This window comes from Esox lucius, chromosome 6, assembly GCF_011004845.1.
Source record: "Esox lucius isolate fEsoLuc1 chromosome 6, fEsoLuc1.pri, whole genome shotgun sequence".
NCBI lineage: Eukaryota > Metazoa > Chordata > Actinopteri > Esociformes > Esocidae > Esox > Esox lucius.
The window spans coordinates 15299529-15324995 of record NC_047574.1 but is presented as its reverse complement, the minus strand read 5'-3'; the positions used below and the strand labels follow the sequence as shown (position 1 = coordinate 15324995).

At 38.0% G+C, this 25467-nt stretch overlaps 1 protein-coding gene across 5 annotated transcripts in view; it reads right to left on the bottom strand.

Moving 5' to 3' along the window:
* Positions 1–25467, bottom strand: part of LOC105010528 (pro-neuregulin-3, membrane-bound isoform) — a 374591-nt gene that overhangs the window by 15817 nt on the left and 333307 nt on the right. For all 5 annotated transcript variants that reach the window (XM_010869859.4, XM_020047031.3, XM_020047030.3 and 2 more), the window contains exons 5-8: positions 14120–14222; positions 12779–12905; positions 11213–11322; positions 7782–7958 (exon numbers count right to left, since the gene is read on the bottom strand). In XM_010869859.4, coding sequence (XP_010868161.2) covers positions 7782–7958; positions 11213–11322; positions 12779–12905; positions 14120–14222 — 517 coding nt within the window. The remainder of the gene's footprint in view (positions 1–7781; positions 7959–11212; positions 11323–12778; positions 12906–14119; positions 14223–25467) is intronic.

Sequence of the window (25467 nt, the reverse complement as noted above, 5' to 3'; positions counted from 1 at the left end):
AATCCAGAAAAACATGTCAAAAATGTAATAAATTGATTGCCATTTTAATTAGTTAAATAAGTATTCGACCCCTCTGCAAAACATGACTTAGTACTTGGTGGCAAAACCCTTGTTGGCCATCACAGAGGTCAGATGTTTCTTGTAGTTGGCCACCAGGTTTGCACACATCTCAGGGATTTTGTCCCACTCCTCTTTGCAGATCTTCTCCAAGTCATTAAGGTTTCGAGGCTGACGTTTGCTCAAACATTCAGCTCCCTCTACAGATTTTCTATGGGATTAAGGTCTGAAGACTGGCAAGGTCACTCCAGGACCTTAATGTGCTTCTTCTTGAGCCACTCCTTTGTTGCCTTGGCCGTGTGTTTTGGGTCATTGTCATGCTGGAATACCCATCCACAACCCATTTTCAATGCCCTGGCTGAGGGAAGGAGGTTCTCACCCAAGATTTGACGGTACATAGCCCGGTCCATCGTCCCTACCTCCATGTTTGACAGGGGGGATGGTGTTTTTCGGGGTCATAGGCAGAATTCCTCCTCCTCCAAACACAGCGAGTTGAACAGATGCCAAATAGCTAGATTTTGGTCAGATTTTGGTTTCATATGACCACAACACTTTCACCCATCATTCAGATGTTCATTGGCAAACTTCAGACGGGCCTGTACATGTGCTTTCTTGAACAGGGGGACCTTGCGGGCGCTGCAGGATTTCAGTCCTTGATGGCGTAGTGTGTTACCAATAGTTTTCTTGGTGACTATGGTCCCAGCTGCCTTGAGCTCATTGACAAGATCCTCCCGTTTAGTTCTGGGCTGATTCTCATGATCATTGCAACTCCACTAGGTAAGATCTTGGATGGAGCCCCAGACTGAGGGAGATTGACAGTTCTTTTGTGTTTCTTCCATTTGGTCTTTGGCCATGGTGGAGAGTTTGGAATCTGATTGATTGCTTCTGTGGACAGGTGTTTTTTATATAGATAACAAACTGAGATTAGGAGCACTCCCTTTAAGAGTGTGCCCCTAATCTCAGCTCGTTACCAGTATAAAAGATACCTGGGAGTCAGAAATCTTTTTGATTGAGAATGGATCAAATACTTATTTCACTCATTAAAATGCAAGTCAATTTATAAAAATGTTGACATGCATTTTTCTGGATTTATTCTGTCTCTCACTGTTCAAATAAACCTACCATTAAAATAACTGACTGATCATTTCTTTGTCAGTGGGCAAACGTAAAACATCAGCAGGGGTTCTAATAATTGTTTCCCTCACTGTATCCAATTACCAATAAAACAACAAGGTCCACTCCACACAAAGCACGCACAACCAGAAACATGTGAAAGCATGTCATTAATTTATTTGGGCGTTAGCAATCAGATCCTCTAAAAAATCTACAGCTGGACACTGAGCATCTTGACAGATTGCATCACCACTTAGTATAGCAACTGCACCACCCTAGGTCTCAGATGGTCAAGTTTATCTCAGATTGGGACCAAGCTTCCTGTCTACCAAAACCTTTATACTTGGCTGTGTCAGAGGTACTGGACTGTTCTGTCACAAAACGTGTTCCTTCCAACAAATACGTTGGGATTTGTTTAGGTGATAATATTAAGAAACTGACAATTAAATGTGTTATTTTATGAAAAAAAAACAAGTCTGTCATCTCAGGATAGCAAATACATTGTGCAAGCCACTACTATGTCGATACTAGGTCAGGGTGATGCACTATATTTTCATGCTTCAGCATCATCATTGAAATATCTGAATATGTATATTATTACTGGTGCAAACCTTTATACACATTGTTGTCTTTTAAACAATTTGGTTGGTTGGGACTCACTGACTTCTAGACGGGCCTGACATTGGTTAATGTTTGTATATAAGGCTGTCCTGCAGAAAAATCTAAACCATTTCACTTAATTGGAAAAACAGCAGTTATCAAACATGCTAACAAGACTGGATAGTTGTAGAGATACTTTGGGCTTATTTGGAGTCAGATAAAAAGGATTTTGACTACTATTTAATACAAATGACTGATTTAATACAAGGCTCTAAAGGAAACATAGGTCTCTGTTCAATTATCATTTTAATTAAGTCAAATAAAAATAAAAGTATCCCACAGAAAGACTAAATACTGGTGCTCCATGTAAATAGCTAAGTTACGGTTATTATAAAACTGCATATTCCTTTAATTTGTTATTGTAGCACTGTGTGTATTGTGTGTGTGTAAGTTATATTGTCATTGATCAATGTCTCAACCAATTATCCAACCAATTACCTAAGTTGGCACGACATGCTGGTTGTCTGTAAATCTCTAAATACTGTTGGTCAGTATTTCCACCTAATCGTGTTATCCTGCCTTCTGGGCCAGCTGGAGTCCATGGCTACCACCTTGTACTATATGTCAACTGAGGTAGACAGTTCATCTGTAATTGTGTATTCTATAAAGGCCCTAACAGTGGTCTGCACTGCATCAACAGTTTTCAGGAAATGCCAACAATTTTAGCCAATTTGTTGACCTGAATAGTCCCTGTAATGTGAAGACCTCATCCACATTTGTAAAGCAATCCTGCTGTTTTTGTCAAAATTCCTGCTCGGCTGTTACAGCATTTAAAGAATATAATGATAACACTACCCATTCCATCTGCGATTATACTGAAATTAATATTGCCTGCCTGTCTGTTTCAGTGAGTCATGCCGGAGGTCAAGGACTCAATGTTCTGCCAACTGAATCAATCCCTCCATCATGTACTGACTAACAAATACACCTTTCAAACCATAATGAAAATGACTTTTCTTTAAGGCAGCATCTACAAAAGTTGTTACTCTTTTCCCCTTCAACCAACATGGTCGTGATTGTGGCAATAGTTTCGAAATAATTGTTTGTTTTGTGATATAATAGGCCTATTATTTTGACAAAAAAGCCAGTTATTGTTAAATGCTGTCCAAACATTGTGGGTAGAAATGGTACCATTGTAATATTCTGCAATGGGGAAGACGCAAGATGACGGATTCTAATTATACATTGGAAGTCATACACTGGTCAAGAACTTGTTAAAAAAGGACACACATTGTATACAAATATTTTATTCAATTTGTATACATTTATATTGGCAATAATAAACAAAGTATTAAACCTATTTTGTGTTGTCAAGTCTTGTTATCCAGATTGAATTTTGTAGGGTATAGAGAGCTACACATTATTTTACAGCCTACACAGAAATAATGACATATTATGCTTAACTTTTAAAAACATAGATTTATTGAGTAGCCTTAACATGGATTTTATTATTTCATATTCATCAATCTACAGTATTGAACAATCTATCCATTTGGCAAATGTTGATGTACAACAAACTATCTTTATGAATGCAATATTGTGAATCAATAGTCTAATTATATTAGGAAATAAGAACATCTGATTGTGTAGTTGTTGAATAATATTATAAATCCAATCCAATTTAGCCTACCAACAGTGTATGCCCCTCTCCCACTACAGGTGCAGTAAACAAGCCTATTGAAAGCTACAGTATCTCAAAAGTGTATATCACACTCAGCAAAGTATCATTTCGTCAGTGTTGTCACATGAAAAGATGATAAACAAATGTTTAAAAAAATGTAGGGGTGTACTCACTTTTGTGAGATACTGTATGTAATAAACCACAGGTGTCAAACCGATTCCACCGAGGGCCTAATCTATGCTGATTTTTAGTTTTTCCCTTTAAATTGGTTCCCAGTTCAGCCCTAAACAACCAGGTGAGGGTAGAACCTAACCAATTAGTGACCTAATTAATCAATCAAGTACAAGGTGAGAGCAAAAACCTGCAGACACTTGGCTCTCCGTGGAACTGGTTTGGTACCTGTGAACTAAACCATACCATTTTACCTGCCACAACATGTGTGATGCTGAGGTGAGGGTTGCAGTAGAATGTCAGTCCCTTTAAAATGCGCTCTTTATACCTGCAACATTTTTTGCACTCACATAAACTATGTGGGCATCCGATTCTGAACTGTGTCATGTACTCACAACATGATAAAATGAAAGAGATGAGTCTTTGGCAAAATATGTAATATTTTGTCATTAAAGACTATACACTATAGGCCAACACAAATAGCTGTATTTTTCTATAAGCCTGGTGGGTTTTAGATTTGTAATATAAGTTTTGATTCATGAAAAAGCAGTTGTATTTTGAGTAAATAATGTAAAAATGAACACAACGAATTTCAACAAGAAAAAAATAATATAGTATTATACTGCCACATGCTCAACCTACTTAGCATGGCCATATTGTGTTCAATTTATCATAGTTTGTTCATTATCCACTTGTTATAATAGGGTGTTAAAGGTATATAAATCGGATGATTGACCTGCAAAGCTTGAGTGTGTGTGTATGTGTAAGAGCCAAGATTATTTGGAGTAGTCCCAAGTGTTCCTCGTCTGTTACCATGCTGAAAACAAGGGCATAATTACAACCTGTTACAATGATGCCAACATTTTCTGGCAGATCTTAGAGCAGGGGAGTGGGTGAATGCTTCTAACGCCTGACTGGGTCTAACACCACACAGTATGCGTCAATGTAATGTTGTGTGGGTTTTTCTGAACCGTGGAAAATGCAACTACTTTCCAAAAGAACACATTTCCGGATGTTGGGGGCCATAATCAAGGTAGGAGTTTTTTATGCTAACATTACTTCACTTTAAAGTGTGTGGGATCCTGCAGCAGAACATGTCACTCTTTATAAAGTGCAATTTTACACATTCATCTATTTCACACAGTGGGTTATGTCACCTGGCATACAGTAGGTGAGTATGTCACAAACGTTATGGCACTTTCTTTTCGCTTACCGTTTAAACAAATGGAATTTCATGGCCCAATTAAACAAAAAAAAACGTATTATGACGTTGCACAAAATTGTCCCTTAAAGTCCTCAGGATGTTTTGTCATTGTCCCCTGATATTTTTGTTTGCTCACTCTTTAATCGCTGGAGAATCCCAAAAGATGTTTTAAGGCCATTATCATAAGGTTTTTTTCATAGTTCCCTGAAAGCCCTTTTCCTATTCCTCTTTGTTCTTGGTGAAGTTGCCAAAACATTTTAGGGCATTTTGTGGATATTAAGTTGTGGTACTCTGAAAGGTTTGTTTGGCACAGTCTCAGAGTTACTTGTTGAACTTGACATGTAATGAATGTGTAGCAAACCAATAAGGGACCATTTTGTGCCATCCAAAGGTCCTAAAATTGTTTTATTTTTGGGTAATAAAATGGAAGTCCTTAAATATTCTCCATTGAGTTACTGAAAGTAGGGAACCACCTAAATGTCCCTGAGGGGAAGTCAATTTGGGATCTTCACATATCGTCACCTCAATCAAAAAAACTCCTCTGGAGAATGTTGTTCCAAAACCAAATAAGTTACCGATGGGGTAGTGACCGAATGTCCTTAAGAATATCCCTTGTTTGTGGGATGCGGATTGTAAGATAACACAAACATAAAGATGTTTGCTCAGCATATTTAAGACAACGGCACGAGGAACATAACTTTAGTGCAGTGAGTCCCATTTCTCAGTTAAAAAAGCTGCCTCTTACGTTTCCCCAGCTGAAATGAAATCTAAAGCTTTGTCAGCGCAGACGCAGCAGCGTGCCACATTCTGAGGCTTTATTTAGAATGACTGGGGGAAGAGGGAGCAAAGGGAGACAGAGAGAGATGCAGGAATGGAGCAAGGGAGACAGAGAGTGGGATGAAGAGAGACGGTGATAGAGGGTAACTTGAAAAGGAGAGAGAAAGAGAGGTGACGTGGGTAGTAAAGAGCTAGAAAGGAAACCAGATGGAGAAAGGGAGTGACAAATAGAGAGAAGTAGAGAGAAGTAGAGAGAGAGAGAGAGAGAGAGCAAGTGGAAAAGAGCAAGCAGCCATAGCCCTGAGGGATTTGGAGACAGGGACTCTTGTTTAAAGATTACAGGTGGATTCATAAATCAAAGATGAAAGCTGTCAGAGGTGTGATGACAGAAGCAGACAAAAGGGCTGCACAGCCTGGTGTAGGAGACTGTGATAGGCTGGGTTCCTTATGCACCATTTCTTCTCTCCAAAACAACCACAGTGGTGCTTGCTCTCTCTTTCTGCTGTTGAATAATGACTCTGACACTCCTCCAGCTAACAGAAACAGTCTATGGACAAGTTCCCAAGCCCCGGAAGCCATACTTGCATACATTAGCACATGTTTAAAGTCAGGATGGCTGATCCATCCTGTAATCCTTGTCAAACTATTGAAATTGTGAAAGTCATTGCTAAAATGCTACATTTCAGCTGCTCCAATCTGATAACTTGTCACACTAAGCCCTATGCTACAATACACAGCAGAGATTAATAATTTACATGGACAAATCCTGAATCAGACAATCTGATATTTTAGACTATAGACATCAGTAGACAACATCATTTCAGGCTCTAAACAGTGTAAAAACCTTAGTCTATGAAGAAAATGTCCGGATAAATGTTCTTCCCATTGTGCATTTTCACACAGGACCTGGGTTTCTGTAGACCAGTGCCATTTGGCACATAGAAAGTACTTGTCTACCTTTTGAATGGTTTAAGCTGTCAACTACCCCTTAAATTCAAGATACAATCCTCATGAACACAGTCATAACTTCTCTCCTCTATGATGCTCCCAAGCTTTGTAGCATCAACAGTTACTGTGTCAAAATTGCATTTGAAAGCATTTCATTTCTTCTTTTTTACACTCAGTGGTTATGGGATCTTCCTTAAAATGTTCTTACCAGTACCTTTTAGATGCATTTCAGTAACTACAAACAATAGATCTAAATCATTCAATCAATTCAACGTACCTACTTTAAAAAGAGTTGGTGTTATTTAGGTTTTCATAAATTATAGATTTTGACCCCAAAACTGTATTAATAAGATTATTTATTTTACACATAGCTTATTTGTTTGAATAACAATTCATGTTCTGTTTTTTTGTTTTTTGTTTGTTCCTCCCTCTGTACCATGGACTGATGTTCACATAACAGGTTTGGAGAATTAACATAGAAGGTTAAGACAATGAATGTAGGAGGTTAGGAAAATGAAGACCCAATGAAGTTAAAACATGATTTCCCTATTTTCTGAATGACATGGCCACACTATGAGGTTTAAATAACACTGAAATGTATAAAATCATGACAATTCTTTAGTTGTACAAGAGCTGTTTGAATCCTGGAATTGAAGCCTGTCCAGGTGAGACAGACATTTTGGACTACATGGTTAGTGATGGTCAAACGAGGCTTCATTTGCGTTATTTTAGCAGGCAGGATATTATGCTGGCAGCACTCAGATTTTCTTTATCACAATAAAAGCCTTAATTGAAATTAATACGGTAATATGGTTAACAATATAGTCTGTAAAAAGAACAGACACAAACAATATTGGCACAGAGATTAAACACAAAATGTACAGACTAGATTGCTAACTATATTCGCTTATATATTTCAATGATGGCTTTTATTTTGAAAATTAAAATCTGTGTTAGCGATGCTAGCATAATATCTTGCTGCTAGAAAGAAGGTAAGGTAATGAAGACTCATATGGCCATCACTACACATAGTTACTTCCCCAGACTACAGGTTTAAGGTAAGACAGTGCTTGGCTAACTTATAGACAAATGTCTCAAAAACAGTAATCAGAGGTATGGTTCGCAGAAGTAGTATTCAAGTTGAAGGATATGATGTATGACAATAAGTAGAATGACAATAAGATTTCATCAGTACTAAATATGTTTGATAAACCGGCAAATAAAACATACCCTTCGACCTCCTTCTGAGACGACTCCAACTCTTGAAGATGTTGGTAAGAAGGGCCAGAATACTTGGATCCTCCAATTGGATTAATCATTCCTCTGGGTATTGGCGGAGTTCTACGAGGTACTGCCCAGTGATTGGCTCTACTTCTCTGGTCCGAACAGTGAGCAAGGGAGCTACATCTGAAAAAATCCACAGGAAAAGCAAAAAAAGTTAAATTTAATCCATAAAAGTGGATTTTTATATGTGTCACTCACTATTTGATACACCACATTTAGGGTAGCTCCCCATAGCAATGGATCCCTGAATACCTAGTTAAAATCCTGTGACTTTCCAGAGGAACAATATCACTAAAGATATCCCTACAGTGGATATAAAAAGTCTACACACCCCACAGGTTCTTGTGATGTAAAAGAATGAGACAAAGATAAATCATGTCAGAACTTTTTCCACCTTTAATGTGACCTATAATGTAAACAATTCAATTGACATACAAATTGAAATCTTTGAGGGGAAAAATACAATAAACTCACAATAACCTGGTTGCATAAGTGTGCACACCCTCTTATAGCTGGGGATGTGGCTGTGTTGAAGGAACTTGCCATCATTTCTTTATAGCTAATCAATGCCGATACCAAAAGTTAATCTGACTCTGGGGAAGTAGATAAAGAGCTTAAATACCAGAAAACCTAAATTCCCTCTTTAAATACAATTTGCATTCTGTCCTTTAAACATATCTTAATTTGCTTAAAACTGTATCCAAATTATACTTAACCTGAATGCAATCAAACTGAAAAGGAACCAGACAAGCCTAGTTTTGCTGGCCTGCCATTAGAAGGGATGAATGTTGTTGCCCAAGCTGGATTTGACCCTCGCTTTACTATGTGACAGACTGCGTCTTTAACCACTACACTATTTAAACAGCAGGTGTGGGTGCACGTTATACGTGTGTTGAGATGTGGTGCCTGTTCACTTGCATTGTCAATTCAATTATTTGAAACTCCACTGTTCCCTACATTAGGTCAAAAAACAACCAAACCAACAACAAGTATAACAGGATCGCTACACTACATTCAACACGTTAAAGAGATTACTGTAGATGGCTAGCAAATAGCTATGCAGTACCTATAATGAAAACAATGACTCCAATCATTCCATGGTTGGTTAGTTTCTTTAGAAAACAAATAGACAGTTAAATAGCTAAAAGCTATGCAAGTGAACTACGCTATGTAAATTGAAAACGAGAGCAATATGAACAAATCCTAATGCCAAATTTGTTTGGTGTGTTATGAGGATCGGACCCCGGTCACCAACGTGACAGTCCATGTCTCTATGCTATGTTGTGGATGGCTACCTGGTAGCTATACAGTACCTACAATGAAAACAATGACTCAAATCACTCTATGGTTGGTTAGTTTCTTTATAAAACAAAGAGCAATATGTGCGTTGTGCTGTAGTTCTTCCATTGCAATATAAGTCCTAGTCTGTCCAGAACAAATCCTAACACCTAATTTGTTTGGCACATGGCAAGGATAAAACCCTGGTAGTCTCCATGACAGTCTCTAACTGCTACGCTATCTAACAAAGGGGAGTCAGTCGGTCAGTCAGTCAGAGACATTTGCTCTTCTTAAAAGCCTTCGTTGCCATCGCACATCGATGAACCTTGGGCGCCCAACACCCTGTCGCCGGATTGAGGTTTGTCCCTCCTCGGACCACTGCCAGTAGGTACTCACCACTGTTTACTGGGAGCACCAGACTAACCTTGTAATTTCAGAGATGCTCTGACCCAGTCGGCCATAACAATTTACCCGTCGTCAAAGTCGGTCAGGTCTTCTGCCCATTCCTGCATCCAAAATGTTTACTACTGAGAACTGATTGTTTGCTTACCATCTAATCTAACAAGACCTTGACATGTGCGCTAGTTAAGAGAAAATCAACATTATTCGCTTCACCTGTGAGTGGTCTTAATATTTTGGTAGTACAGTGTAGTATAACATAGTAGCCTCCTAGCCCAGGCCACCGTAGGCTTGGTGCAATCAGGTTGAAAAAAAAAGAGTTTAAGGGGTGAAACGAAGGGGTGGAACCTTGTTTTAATTAGTAATGCCTCACAACACATAAACCCAATCAAATGCCTTGCATGAGCGGTGCTTCAGATGATGTTTGCTTGACGGTGGGCATACGGCTCAATGCCTAGAGCTGCTACTGAAAGCTTAGTAGGTGACTGAAAAGCTTGTTTTTAGAAATATATTTTTTGAACAGTAAAATCTAAACACATTTACCCTGTATATGTTTTTTACAAACCCCAAGTGGAGAACCACTACCCTGACTGACGAGACTTATGTTCCTGGCAGCTCTGGGAGAGCTGGACAGGAGCCTATTGTAATCTCAATATTCACTCAGCATTTTGGTTCTTATTTAGTAGCTATTTGCATGAACAACGCTGCGAGCTTCCTCATCTATTCACTACGCCATATACTTTGGATTGAAATGTAACATCCAATAGAAATCTTAGCTCTGGTACAATTCAGTTTTTCATATAAATGTTTTCTGGACATTCAAGGAGATGTGAAGAGATTGAGGTGTGGCCTTGCAAGACTATTGGCATGGTAACATACCCTGTTTACAGTCCGTACAACCTATTGCTTTTCAAACTCTAACAAAGATGTACAATTCTAAACCTAATATTCTACAAATGTGTTCATTTTGACATGGGAAGGGGAGAACATTTAGCACTTCTACATATTTTATATTTCTTATATACCAGGGGACAATAAACAAGCTCGCAGCACTTTATTATAATAAGCATTATTATTGGTTGACTTCAAGATATTGTAACCGATCACATGAAAACAGCCATCATTCATCACTGAGTGTAAAAATTGGCAATAGCTAAAAATAAAGCAGCTAATATCAATGTAATGTAAAAGTAAGAAACACTCTCACCAAGGTTTAAAATTTGTCTGCCAAAGTTGGAAGTTGGGAGAGTATTCAGAATCATGGAGTTTTCATTTTTCTTAAACTGTTTTACATTAATGCTGTAGTTGTACATTTTCACATGAATTTAACATTATTAAGTTTATGAAAGTGCTTTAGCGGTCACCCTGATTTCTACACCAGCTTTCGTTAGCAACTCACTTCATGTTACTGTGGGACAGCAGTGCTCAGAAAGTGGAGGAAAGAAACAAGCGCCAATCTTCCAATCAGGTAGGATTTTCCATGTTGACATATGGTTACCAGTAAGATACTAATATAATTCAATTATATAAGCATTTTCCTAAGTCTACATTAATGCTACAAGAGGTATGAAAGGAAATGTTGGCTACCTTAGCTACAGCTGCATTGGTATATCATTGTGAAATCCAGGTGGTAACCATTACTTTCCGTTATTTTCACAAGTTACAACCCTTCTAGTTACACCCCTTCATGAATGTCCTACCTGTAATGTTTTTCTGGACCTCTGGAGTTGTTGGTAGGGGTTTCGTTGCACTGGGCAAAACTGGACTCACTGACAGCTCCCTCGATTGGCTGGGAGGACCTCTTGAAAATCTGCAAATCATCCAGAATGTACAGTGAAAATTAAGTACTTTGGATGTCAAATGTACAAGAGGGTCGATGTTTGATTAAGGAGTTGTACTGTGTAGAGTCAATGTAATTGGATATTAACCCCAGAAAGCCGATTAACCCAAGGACGTTCCCTTACAGTAAGTGCAAGGAACACACCAGGAATCGTACATGCATTAATCCAAGATAAGATTATTAAATAATTATTTTAGATATTTTGATTATTGTCACATAGAGCCTGAAGCACAAGTGTGATTTAGTAGGAATTGTGCACAAAGAGTCTGATAATGGATATCCGTAATGAATTCACTGACACAATGGAAATATTACATGTTTAAGTATAAATGGTGCCATATAAGGTTGTAAGAATCCAGGTCAAATACACGGACACATACAGTGGTTAGCCATCCAACCAGGTAAACTTGTTGGTTGTCAGTTAATGGTGCATACAGAGGAGGATAATCCGGAATTCCAGAGTTAACAACTGGAATTGTTTCAGCAGAGAACTAGACAACTCCATAATGTTATGAAAAGATATGTCTCAAAAACCACATTAAGAAATTACAACATTTTAATAAAATACTTTACTATGTCTAAATATCATTGTTGTAAAATTTTGTAGCCAAACTGATGTCAGAAGTGAAAAGCAGACAATAATGTTGCATTTAATTGGAAATACTACCACTGTTGATGTTAATTATTAGGCACATTTCTTTTCAAACATGTTATTTATCAACTATATATACAGTAAGAAAAAATTCTAAACACCCCTCAACACCTACTCCCAGTGGGCTCTGGAGAGTTGTAGATTGGGTCATGTCCTCTGAATCATGTCACACCAAATGTTCTGCTTCTTATCACACTGATTGAGCCCACAATTAGCTTGCAGGTGTCCCCACCACGAGATAATGTGACAAGGCAACCCTAGCTAGCCATCCAGAACAAAGGGTTCTACATGGAACCTGGAACCATAAAGGGTTCTTTGTTTAGGAAACACCCCACAAAAAAACGTTTGGAAGCCTTTTTTAGCGTACTCTGACATCACCATCTTTCTCCGGTGCATTGGCACCAACTCTGACTGTCATTCAAATGAATGTCGTGTTTTTGCCATGCAAACAAATTAGATTGGCATATCTGTTGACAGAAGCTATTGAGCAGATGATGAATGGTAACATCACCCAGTCCAATGTCCCAAATGACTGAGCACTGTTCTCTGAAATTCATTAGTGCTAACAGTGCTAACTCCAAAGAGTATGGTTTGGGTGTAACAGGGTGGAATAGTCAGTTATAGGCAGTTGTTCAACATGTCAATAGGCAGTTGTTCAACATGCCAATAGGCAGTTGTTCAACATGTCAATCTCCAAAATGATCTGTCACCCTGAATACAAGTCTTCAGCATGAAGGATGTGAAGGAAGGGCAGAATACCCGCAGTATACTCACATTTTGTAGCTGCAGGCTTGTGTTAGGCTTCCTGCTGGATTTTGACACCAAGGCAGAGGCATTGGCGCTGTAGTTCTTCAAGCTGCGACTCTCTTTCAAGTGAGCCTGGAGTTTTTCCCTGCGTCTCCTTAGAGGACGAGAGCATGTACATTTCAGGATAACTATTCTTTCCTTGGCCTTTAAACCTCAGACATCACTATGTAGCTCTCAATCCCTGATCTGTGTTGTGAAAAGTGTAGATTGAAGGGCTCTGATGGAGCTGATATGTTCCTGTGCTTTAACATTATAGATTAAATCCGAATAGCACTAGATCATGGTTTGATCCGATTGTCTGGTTGTCAGGCTGCTCACTCACTCACATCATTATATTACAGACCGTATGAAATTACAATGCAATTTATCACTGGGATTTTTGTGCCTTATACCCTGAATGACAGTTTGCCTTTACAGGTTTGATGTTTGACCCCAGTACTTGATGAATATATAAAGGATATTCTAGAGAGGTGCTTTCAGGCATAAACAGGATGTAAAGCCTGCAAAGACATTTAAAGGGCTGCTGAACCTCCTGATTTGATCTTGTATATTTTTATTTGATTCATTACGAAATGTTAGTGACCTTGACTGAATTCAATCATGAGTTGGTTTCGGGGTATGGTTTAATGTGGGTGTCTATAGTGTGAATTCCCAGGTGGATGAGCAAGCCAAATTATTTTGTCAATTTGCTTCAGGCTGGCTGGTGTGCGAGCGTGGTAAATTTGGTTGACTTTGGATGGCCAGTGTGTTTAATTTACTGATCGTCACCATCTAACAGGCTCGATAGGACAAGCCAAAGAGAACCCAAATTTCGCACCCGGCATTACTTATCGGTCATGTGCAGCTGCGCTTCAAATGGATGAGTACTTGAGTGTTGCCAGCTGTAAGAATGTGGGCAAATATCATTCCGATCATCTTGCAAATCACTGTTTTGGACAAAACCGCTTTTATGACTAAAATTATCTTATCTTGTTGTCAATTTTGACATGATTTTTCTGACTCATGTCGAGTCCACATAGGCCTTAAGAATGTAAGTTGTTTTTAGTTTTCTTTAATGTGTGCACAGCCCATACTGATAAACTACAAATAACATTCTGACCATGTCAGTGGCAAACTGGAAAGTTGGTACTCTACATGTATAATTAGTAGAAGTAATACCACAGTGAATCCAGAATCTAATAGTAGGCTATTTGACTGTTTGCTGAAACTGCAGTAGATCTAAATCCTGTAGTGTGTTCTGTGGGTTTAAGCATGAACTGTACTGAGATCAGATCCTCTGGTTAGATCAGATTCCTCATGGCTACTAACTTGTTCCGACAGTAGAGAGCCATACAGAGTGTGCCCAGAATACTGATCCCCACAGCGATGCAGGTGATTGACAACACCTGTCTCTTATACACCTCCTTACTCTCTGTAAATAAAGAGAAGAGAAAACCTGACATTGACGGAGGAACAAAAAGCAAAAATAACTAAATCCTTTGACTGAAAGTTATGCAACAAAAAACTGCACAATCTCCTAAAACCAAAACAAGGACCCTTTCATGTATTTTATTCCAATTTAAAAACCTAAACAATCCCACAGTTTATCTTAATATCATTGTTATCAACCCCACTTGATGCACAGTGGCTAGTTGTAATCCTTGTCTGAATACAGAATGATCCAGCTTTAATGGTCACCACAAAAGGTTACAAATGTCAGTCGTCTCTTTTCATATGAAAAAGTGAATTATAGTTGCCTTCAAAATGCTTAACAGGCAATCAATCAGATATTAGGGATATTTAGCACAGCAGACCTTGAGGAGAAACACCACACATTTTACACATTTGGGGAATATTGTATGAATGCATTGATTAGCTGTAATGTATACATTAACAGAATAATTACATAATTTTCACAAAAACGGAACATGGATTGAAGGACACGTTTGATTAGGACGCAAGGCAATTAGGAATGACAACGTTCATTTCCTCAGATTACACCATTTAAAAAAGAAACACTTGAAAGATCTCACACATGATTTTCGCACAATACGGACACATGTATTTTTCACTTGATTCAGACACATTTGGTGTACGTTGTAAGTTGTACATGGGAGCTTTCTTTAAACATGTTTGAAGTACATTGTCTTTTATCTCATTGGACTGGTGAAGTAAGAATTAGTCTAATCCTGGATAAAACAACATCACGATCAATGGATATTTCCAATGAGCTTGATTGTTTTAGTGCAGGACGAGGCTTAATCTATGTCCACAGAACCGACCCATTGCCATTTTTTGTTTCTAATTTGTAGTTTGTAAGTGTGTAGATTATGTATGTTGAATACTTTTAGACCATGCAGTTGATACAAATACAATATTGGAACTAAAATGACAAAAAGTCAAATAAAAAAAGTTGCCAAGGCTTTTGGAAGCAAAATATCCAAACAATCTCACTTACCCATTACCATACGTCACATCGGGAAGCAGTTCTTTTTCTGCATGACTATCCCTTTTTAAACGTCACATCTCGTGTTTGTAGCAAAAAGTCTGTATTTCTGTCTCATCTGACCATAGAACCTGGTTCCAATAAAATGTATACAGTATGTTTTGAATATAGGAGAGGCTTTCTTTTGTCAACTTTCCCAGTAACGTTTAAGTAAACACAAAGCAAAATGAATACAATGAAAATAACAATAATCCAACACATCTTAAATGATGGTGGGGCTGGGTCTCTGAAATGCCAAATCTAATACTTTGTGTTCCATCTGCAAACATATGCACCAAGTAGGTCTTAGAAATCTCTGCAAAGTGTTTGGAGTCATTACCGTGCTGGGAGACTTGTGAGACCTTTTCTCATCGTTGAAGCATAAACTCTTGAACACAAAACCATTATTGTTATTATTTGTATTCATGTTTATTTATATTTAGTCCAATGTTATATTGTGTATTTTTACAAGGAAACAAACACTAATTGCTCAGATTGCAACTTCCTCAAGTGGCTTTATACCTTTGCACATTACTGCCTATCAATGGGAAGATATAGTGGATACAAAGACTACAACCAAAAAATATATTTTTCACCTTTAATAAGACCTTGTAACCAACAATATTTAATTGAAATTCAACTGCATAATTTCTTAGATAATTAATTATAAATGAAAAACTGTCATTGCCTTGGTTGCATGGCTTGGAGTACACACTCCTGAATTTGTTCTTGGAAACAGATTTTACATAAGTTTAGTTCTCGGTGAACATAGCACACCTGGATTTTGCAATTTTATTTCCACTTCTCTTTGTAGAAGAGTTGTAGCTCAATCAAACTGCTAAGGGATATTTTGTGCACAGCCCTCTTTAAATCAGCACATAGGATTGAGGTCCAGGTTCTGCTTCCTTTATGCATACCATTTCTTGTTGACTTGGCTGTGTGATTGGGATCCTTGTTTTGTTGAAAAGTAAAATTTGTTAACTTCAGCTTTTTGTAAGAGGGCAGCACGATTTGCACCAAAATACCTTGAAATTTGTATTCAATTTCCCCTCTATCCTGACAAGATCCCCTGTCCCTACTGAAGAGAAGCAGCCCCATACATGATGCTGCCACCATCATACTTTGGGTGAGTAACTGTTTTAGCTTTTTGTCAATATATATCTTCTGGAATTTAAACCAAGATATTATCATCAGAAATAACATTTCCCCTCATATTTTTGGGAGAAGAAATATGTCTACTTGCAAAATGTATACATGCCTGGATGTTTTTTTGTTGTTGTAAGAAATGGCTTCCATCTGCCCTACTATACACTTCTGCATCAGAATCCTTATACACCAGAAGGAACAATCTCTTCACTTTCTACATCAACTTAGCTCACAAGCAACCAAGCCATCACAAGGAGTCGCTAGAGTGCAAGAGACAAGACAACAAAATTTTATTACTTAACTCCCAAACCCGGACAGTGCTGGCCAAGTGTGGTGCCCACCGCAGGAACCCTGGGACCAAATATATATTGACAGCAAGATATTATGAGCTGGGCTAATTAACAGCTCCCTCCCTCTCTCTTACCAGTTGTTTTCATGGGAAGTAGTGTAGTGTTGTTTTGATGACTTATCAGACACTTTTGTTTTGATGTCTCTAATGAGTCATTACATAACCTTGTTTACTGTAATTACTGGTATAAGAAGAAGAACTCTGTGGGAGACATAGGAAAGTTGCACCTGCAATCCATGACAGCTACTCCTACATGTCATTCCAAGCCATGCCTCTCATGCTACCAAACAGCAGTACTGTTAAAACATGGACTACTTTCTTTCATACAGTGGTCCTTAAACTTTCTGCACAGTACAATACACCAAAAAGGAAATGATTTACTATGTTCCTCAAATTCCCATTGTAAGTTATTGGAAGTAATTCATTATGAGAGTTTGGTCAAGAAAGGTCTACAGGATAAAAATATATTTTAGTTTACTGGTTGTCTGACTAGTAACAAAAGGTTTTTGTCATCAAACTCCAAGTTAAAAACCTGTCCTTGTCTATGTTTATCACTCTGGATAAGAGTATCTGACTAAAAGAATAAAATGTACACATAGCCCTGTGCTCTCATTAACTAATTCAGAATCTGTTGTGGATTTAAATTAATCCTGCCCTACTGTATAGTGCCCTCCACTAATATTGGATCTTTGGTAAAATGAGCAAAATGGTTGTGATTATTTTCTCTTTATTATTAATCCTCTTTATTTTATATGTATTATTTATTGATCTTTCATTCAAAATATTAAGAAAATTCTAACCATTAAACTAAAAGAAAATCAATTCTTATCATAAAAATAAATATTTTTCTCAAATATATGTGTGCCACAATATTTGCACCCCTTCATTTAATGCTTTGTGCAACCTCAATTCGCCAAGATAACAGCTCCTATAATGCGTAATGAGGTTGGAGAACACATGGCAAGGGATCTGTGACCATACAGAATCTCCCACGCTTGTGGACTCTCCACTTCAGCTCAACCCAAAGGTTAACTATGGGGTTTAAGTGAGGGGACTGAAATGGCCATGGACATAGTTGATTCTGTGTTCAGTAAACCATTTTTGTGTTGATTTTGAAGTGTGCATTGGGTCATTGTCCTGCGGGAAGATCCAACCACAGTCAAATTTAAGCTTCCTGGCAGAGGCAGTCAAGTTGTGATTAAATATCTGCTTGGTACTTTATGGAATCCATGATACCGTGTATCCTAACAAGTTGTCTAGAGCATTTGGAAGAAAAACAGCCCCACAACATCAAAGGTCCACCACCAACATTGGAAATGAGGTACTTTTCGTCATGGCCATCTTTCTGTCTATGCTAAACCCACCTCTGGTGTTTATTTCCAAAATACTTTGTTGGTCTCATCTGACCATAAAAACCAGTCCCATTGAAAGTTCCAATAACATCTGCTATTCTCCATCTGTGATTCCTGTAGATTATTTGGTCACTCGCACCATCCTACTCATTGTGCGTGGGGTCAGTATAGACAAGTCCCCTTCCAGGACACTTTGAACTTGTAGATTATTGCCCTGATAGTAGAAATTGATATTTTCAGCAATTAAGCTATTTTCCTATAGCCATTTCCTGATTTGGTAGCTCAACTACCTTTGGTTGCTCATCATTACTGTATTCTCAGGCCTTTGCCACAGCGATGGATGTATTTGGGAATTTGGAATGTGTGTCACTTCATTTATACCCCAGTGAACAGACAGTCATGGCTCACCACTTGAGTGTTCCTTATCACTCAAGGGGTGGGATGATATGAGAATTGCATTTTTTTTTTATTTCACAATTATCCTGGTCAAAATTATCCCGATTTACTATTTTATCCTGTTTAATGTGAGGCTTGACGGGGGACTCCTAAAAGCCAGAGAGGCTGTCAGCCCAGTAAGAATTCTCCATTACATAACTTTTGTTATTGTGCATATAAAAAGCCATTACAATAAAATACCAAACGTTTTTATTGCATTAATACAATGTAAATCTCTAAATGTATATGGTTGCCCACTAGCAGAGCCATTTAGCTTCATTGACAATACATTGCAGAGGACGTTTAGTGGCATAGTACAACATGGGATGAGATTTGCGCACCACTTGTAAAATAAAACACCTAGTCAGGGTCACTTCAGCGACTCATGTGAGGATTATTCTGATATACAATTATATGATTCCATCCCGATATACAATGTCATGATTGTGAGTACTTTCCATCGTGATTAGTACTGACATCGTCTATCGTCCCATCCCGACACACAAACCATAAAATAGGAATATACTAAGTCACACTAATGTGTTTTCAGATGGTTCCAAGGGCCTTTCTCTCTTTTCTGAGGTGGGTCTGTTTTGCAACAAAGTGCAAATGTGAAAATAGGTCAGCCAAACACATATCTGAAGTCATGCCGTAGGGCTGTTTTTCATCTGTCTGGAAAGGTATCAGACGGATTACAAACTACTAACAAAAGGCGCCTCTTGTTGCAGGCGAAGTCAGTTCGACTACAGATTTTACTCACAGGCCCCTTAATCACCGGAGCCCTTCACTACCTCGCCTTTTCCACATTTGTCACTAAAGTAATGCAATTTTCCTGCCAGTTTCAAATCTTACACATTGTTCCAGTGCCGAAATAATGTGAGGTGTCCTGACATTTGGCCGCCAACTTCTGTCCCTTCACAAAACCACCGACACCTCCCTTAATGCACTGCAGTTTGCCTCCCAGAGCCAACAGGTCAACATTGGCTTTTACTGTACCCTCCAACACCTCAACAACCCAAAGGCATGTACAAGAATGTATTTGTGAACTCTAGCTCTGTGTTCAATACAATCATCCTAAATATACTACATGACAAATCACCAAGCTGAATGTGTGCAGCTCCATTTGTCAGTGGATCAACACTTAACATTGGTAAGCATATTTTTTACTCTTTATTCCACGGCACCAGAACATGGCAAGAATGCATAATCTCATCCCTCAGACTTCTGCAGTACGAACATGAGTCGCCTACAGAGATGTTAGAAAAGGTAAAATGTAACAACCGCCACTGACATTTATCACGTGTATACATGCGTAACCTACAATCAATTGAGGTTCCCCGATTTTGCTGTGACTGAACATTTGTTTTACATAGATAATTGTTACAAATCTGTTACAAATCAAACAAATCTGAGGACGCACTTGTGCTAGTTCACCCTGCTCTCACTGAGAGTTGCATGCGAAGAGAGACAGTCCAACGTTAACTTTAAGCAATGTATAAAGTATTTTATGGATATGGACTTGGGCACCACAAAACGGTTATGACTTAGTTATATATCTTTAAAGTCACACTACTAAAGATGTACATTATGATTTATTAATCCTTTCCATCCGGAGCGCTCTAATTTCAGAATCCTAATTCCGAGGGTTTTACTCTTAATATCTCTGTGGTCCAATCACATATTTTAAATCAGAAAACTGCCATAAATACTAAACGACATAAGCTACAAACTGATGTAATTGGTTAGTGCATTATAGGCGGAAACCTTTTTTATTCAGCCCATAAATATGACAGAGCAAAATCCCCATTTTCCTGAGGCAATTTTAGACCACGGTCAGAAGAGTGGATCTGGAGTTTTACTTTTGCAGATTTGATGTGCAAACGAAGTCAATCATTTCAGGTAATATACAATTGCTCATTACAATTTCTTACTAATACTGTCACTGGATAGATTCAATATATATTTATTTTTTTCAGTGCTGAATGACTACCAGTTTGACATTTGCTAAATTAGCTTGACGGAAGGTGGTTGGCCTGCTCTTAGATACCCACTTAAACAGATTCTGAATGAATATGTGGCTATTTCTCGATATATGATGATGTAAATGAACAAAAATAGTTTGTGCACAGCAATGGGTTGATAACAAAGCTAAGTTAGTCACTAGTTTGAGCAAGTAAACTTACCAAGCTAAAAACCGAGCCAGAATGGGAGATAATTCACTGTTTCAGTGCTGGCTTGCTAGTAAATCGTCCTTCTAACGTTTTGCATATCTAATTCATGAGGTGTGTATCATGTGATTTTGTCAGTATGATGTAAATATTGTTGTAGAAAAAGCATGTCTGATTGGACATAACTAGCTGCCATCAATGTAAAATATATCTGCAAACCAGGCAACAAGTGCTGTCATCAGTCTGACGTGGTATTCCATCCTAGTCATTATATTTCTACTACAGTATGGCACTGTTACCGTACTTAGTTTTCTATTACTTACTATTACATTACTAAATCTAAATAGTTTTTATAAAAATGTCATTCTGTTTTTGGGCACTACTATCACTTTCCCTGGTGTTTGTATCCATATGATAATGATATGAGCCTAGTTAGACACACAGAACATGATATGAGCCTAGTAAGACACACAGCACATGATATGAGCCTAGTTAGACACACAGAACATGATATGAGCCTAGTTAGACACACAGAACATGAAAGTCCTTTGTTTTATAGTATGTGTTATGGATTTATGAAACAATTATACTAAAGTGTAATGTTGGATTGTGTATATGTAGGTAAAGATGGATGGAGATGAAGGTGTTGATGCTTGCTTACTAGTGTGTGCAGAGGAAGAGATCACTGACATCCAACTGATGGCTGCCCACCTGTCTTCCTCCACTCCCTAGGTCTGCCAGCCACCCAGCATCTCTCCCTGGCCTCCCATTGCCCCCTTAAAAGACCAAATCCACCCTCGCCTCGCCTCATCTTCCTCAACTCCTTCTGGTCTTTTCTTTTAGCTCCCCATTGGCCCTGCTTCCTACTGCTGGCCAACCAGCCATCGACATTGTCACAACTACTTCATACACAGTTTTGAGAATTGTAACTCCAGTTTGTTCCTCACACTTGTATGTTTTCCTTTACTTATTACATGCATTCTGCATGACAACCTGTCAGATTCATAAGAAAGTTGGAAAATACAATACATTTCCTTTAATATAACTATATATGATACATTTGTGACTTTGTTTTTAGATAATGTATTCTATTTTAATATGGTTATGATAATAATATTTTAGCTTTTTTAAATCTATGCTTATTATGGTAGACTAAATGCTATTTGTAAGAGATTTTGGTGAAGGTAAGTTGTAATATAATATTTATATAAGAAGGTACTGGGCAGCGAACATTCCATAGAATAAAAAATAACCACTAAAATGGCTGTAACTTGTTAAAAGTAACAGGTATTTATATTCTGATGTTCAAACCTTACAAAACAAGGAAGATTCAGTATACTATAACTTTTTATCTATCTTCATTAGAAAGTTGTGTAAATGACAGTTGTTAGGGGAAAATAAATATAGATTTTGTCTGAAATATATATTTCGCAGGTATTATTTCTTAACTGATCACCAGTTCCTTGACTGGGTTCCTATAGTGTTTCATATAATTTGAAAGGGCTGTTTCTAAGCTTTCTTTAGATGTGTGATTGTTTTCAAATAGGGTGTCCCCAAACCAAATTACTTATTAATACAACAACAACTCTTGTGCAATAAATAAATGGAACATTCTGCTCAGGCTTGAAAGGGTTAATACCTATTATTATTTTTAATGCCATTTTCATTGAAGATGGTCGTATTTGGACCTGGTCTGTTAAAGACTAGCTGCTATGTTATGTTTTGCTTTGGGGCATTGGGGCACAGTAGTTTTATTTAAATAGAACAAAAGTACTGACTAGTTTAATGGATTACGAAATCCTTAACAAATATAATCTTTTGTGGCCATTATGTACAGGCTGATTGTATTGGTTCCTGCATTCATTTGCCTCCAAGATGTTCCACATTCCTCCTGGACTTCAGTGTAATGTCAACTGCAAAACCTTTACTGTTCATGTCTTAGTTACATATGGTACAGATGCTTTTAATTTGCCACAATTCTGCCACAGTTCTCTAATAACTGGCTACCAGTTGCTACTATCAACATGTTATTATAGTGGTGTTCTATGTCTGACAAGGGTGCATGTGTAAATATTGAAGTAATAGTTATTACATTACACATGGAAACATTATTATGTCATTTGTTTATAATTATACATATAAGAATATGTATTAATTAGATTATCTGCATTTATTACAGCATTCATTATATAATTTATATTATAAATGTTATCATATTATTAGAAAATATGACATTATTGGCAATTATTCAATCAATCAATCAATCAAAATTTATTTATAAAGCGCTTTTTACAACAGCAGTTGTCACAAAGTGCTTTACAGAGACACCCGGCCTTAAACCCCAAGGAGCAAACAACAGTAGTGTTGAATTTCAGTGGCTAGGAAAAACTCCCTAAGAAGGTCGAATTTTAGGAAGAAACCTAGAGAGGACCCAGGCTCAGAGGGGTGACCAGTCCTCTTCTGGCTGTGCCGGGTGAGATATTAAGAGTCCAATTGGAATAATAAATAAATTTCTCTTGGCTAAATCCAGAGTATATTTGATTTTAGACTAGGTCAGAAGTATGACCAGTATGAATTATTACATTTTCAATTGCTACACACCTACAGCGTTAATAAAAATGAGACTCATTCAAAATGTCTCACAGTACAGCATCATTATGTACAGCTTTTTTGCCCATGATTTACACCTTTGCCATGTACCAAACGGAGACAGGCTGAAAGGAAGATGAGAGAATTTCCCACAGACGAACAGTGTGTGCATTGATGCTGTTAGTAACTGAGTAACTGTGCCAACAGTATTACATTTCCCTCACTGTCTCCTGTCTCTCTGTTCTTTGCTGTTTCCAAGGAGACTGAAGAACATTATTATTCTGTGTGTGTGTGTGTGCGTGTGTGTAGGGGGTGGGACAAAAAACTGTTAGAGAAAAAAGTGGGAGATAAAGAGATGAAAGGGCATTATCGTATCCCTTAGTGAAAAGAACTTTGAGGAAGTAAATACATTTAGCTCTGGAAATAATTGGACACTGACATCAGTTTTGTAATTTGTGCTGTTTACCAAAATATATTGAAGTTACAGTTAAATAATGAATATGGGCTGAAAGTGCAGTCTCAGCTTTAATTTGAGGGTATTCCCTTCCAAATTGGTAGAAGGGTTTAGAAATTACAGTCCTTTAATATGTATTCCCCTCTTTTTCAAGGGACCAAAAGTAATTGGACAACTGACTCAAAAGCAGTTTCATGGCCAGGTGTGGGCTATTCCTTTGTTATGTCTTCATCAATTAAGCAGGTAAAAGGTCTGGAGTTGATTCCAGGTGTAGCATTCGCATTTGGAAGCAATTGCTGTGAACCCACAACATGCAGTCAAAGGAGCTTTCAGTGCAAGTGAAACAGGCTATCCTTAGGCTGCAAATATAAAAAATCCATTAGAGACATAGCAGGAACATTAGGAGTGACCAAATCAACAGCTTGGTAGATTCTGAGAAAAGAAAGGACGCACTGGTGTGCTCTGCAACACAAAAAGGCCTGGACGTCCATGGAAGACAACTGGTGGATGATCGTAGGATTTTTTCCATGGTAAAGACAAACCCCTACACAACATCCAGCCAAGTCAAGAACACTCTCCAGGAGATAGACATATCATCACATAAGTCTGCCATGAAAATACTTCACAAGAGCAAATACAGAAGGTTCACTACAAGGTGCAAACCATTCATAAGCCTCAAGAATAAAAAGGCCAGATTTTGCCAAAGAAACATCTAAAAAAGCCAGCCCAGTTCTGGAACAGAGTTCTTTGGACAGATGAAACTAAGATCAACCTGTACCAGAATGATGGAAGAAAAAAGTATGGAGAAGGCTTGGAAAGGCTCATGATCCGAAGCATACCACATCATCTGTAAAACATGATGGAGGCAGGGTGATGGCACGGACATGCATGGCTTCCAATGTCACTGGGTCACTAGTGTTTATTGATGATGTGACGGAAGATAGAAGCAGCTGGATTAATTCTGAAGTGTATAGGGATATATTGTCTTGTCAGATTCAGCCAAGTTCAGTGAAGTTGATTGGACAGCATTTCAGTTTACAGATGGACAATGACCCAAAACATAATGTGAAAGCAACCCAGGAGTATTTTAAGGCAAAGGCTGCAATGGCGAAGTCAATCACCTGATCTCAACCCGATCGAGCATGCATTTCACTTGCTGAAGACAAAACTTTAGGCCCACGAACCAACAACAACTGAAGACATCTGCAGTAAAGGCCTGGCAAAGGCCTGGCATAAGGGAGGAAACCCAGCATTTGGTGATGTCTATGCTTTCCAGACTTCAAGCAATCATTGCCTATAAAGGATTCTCGACAAAGAATAAATAAAATTACATTTACTTATGATTGTGTTGATTTGTCAAGTTACATTAAGAACATTAAAAAATGTGTTGCTTGGATAAGTATTCAACACTTGAGCTGTGGAAGCTTCCAGTTAACACATATAAGAAATTGTCCTAACGAGGACACTCTTTCCTTACCGATGGCCTCCACTTTTGAACCACAAAAGTTGCTGTCACATTTTTCATGAAAAAACATTTATTGGTAAGAGAGACAGCCCAAAACACCCAGAACTGAAACAAGAAGTACAATTGTGAGAGAAGTCACAGTGAGTCCAACAATAATTTTGAAGGAGCTACAGATTTCAGTGGCTGGGAGTGGAGTAATGGTGGACTGATCAATCTTATCAAAAGCTCTGCATA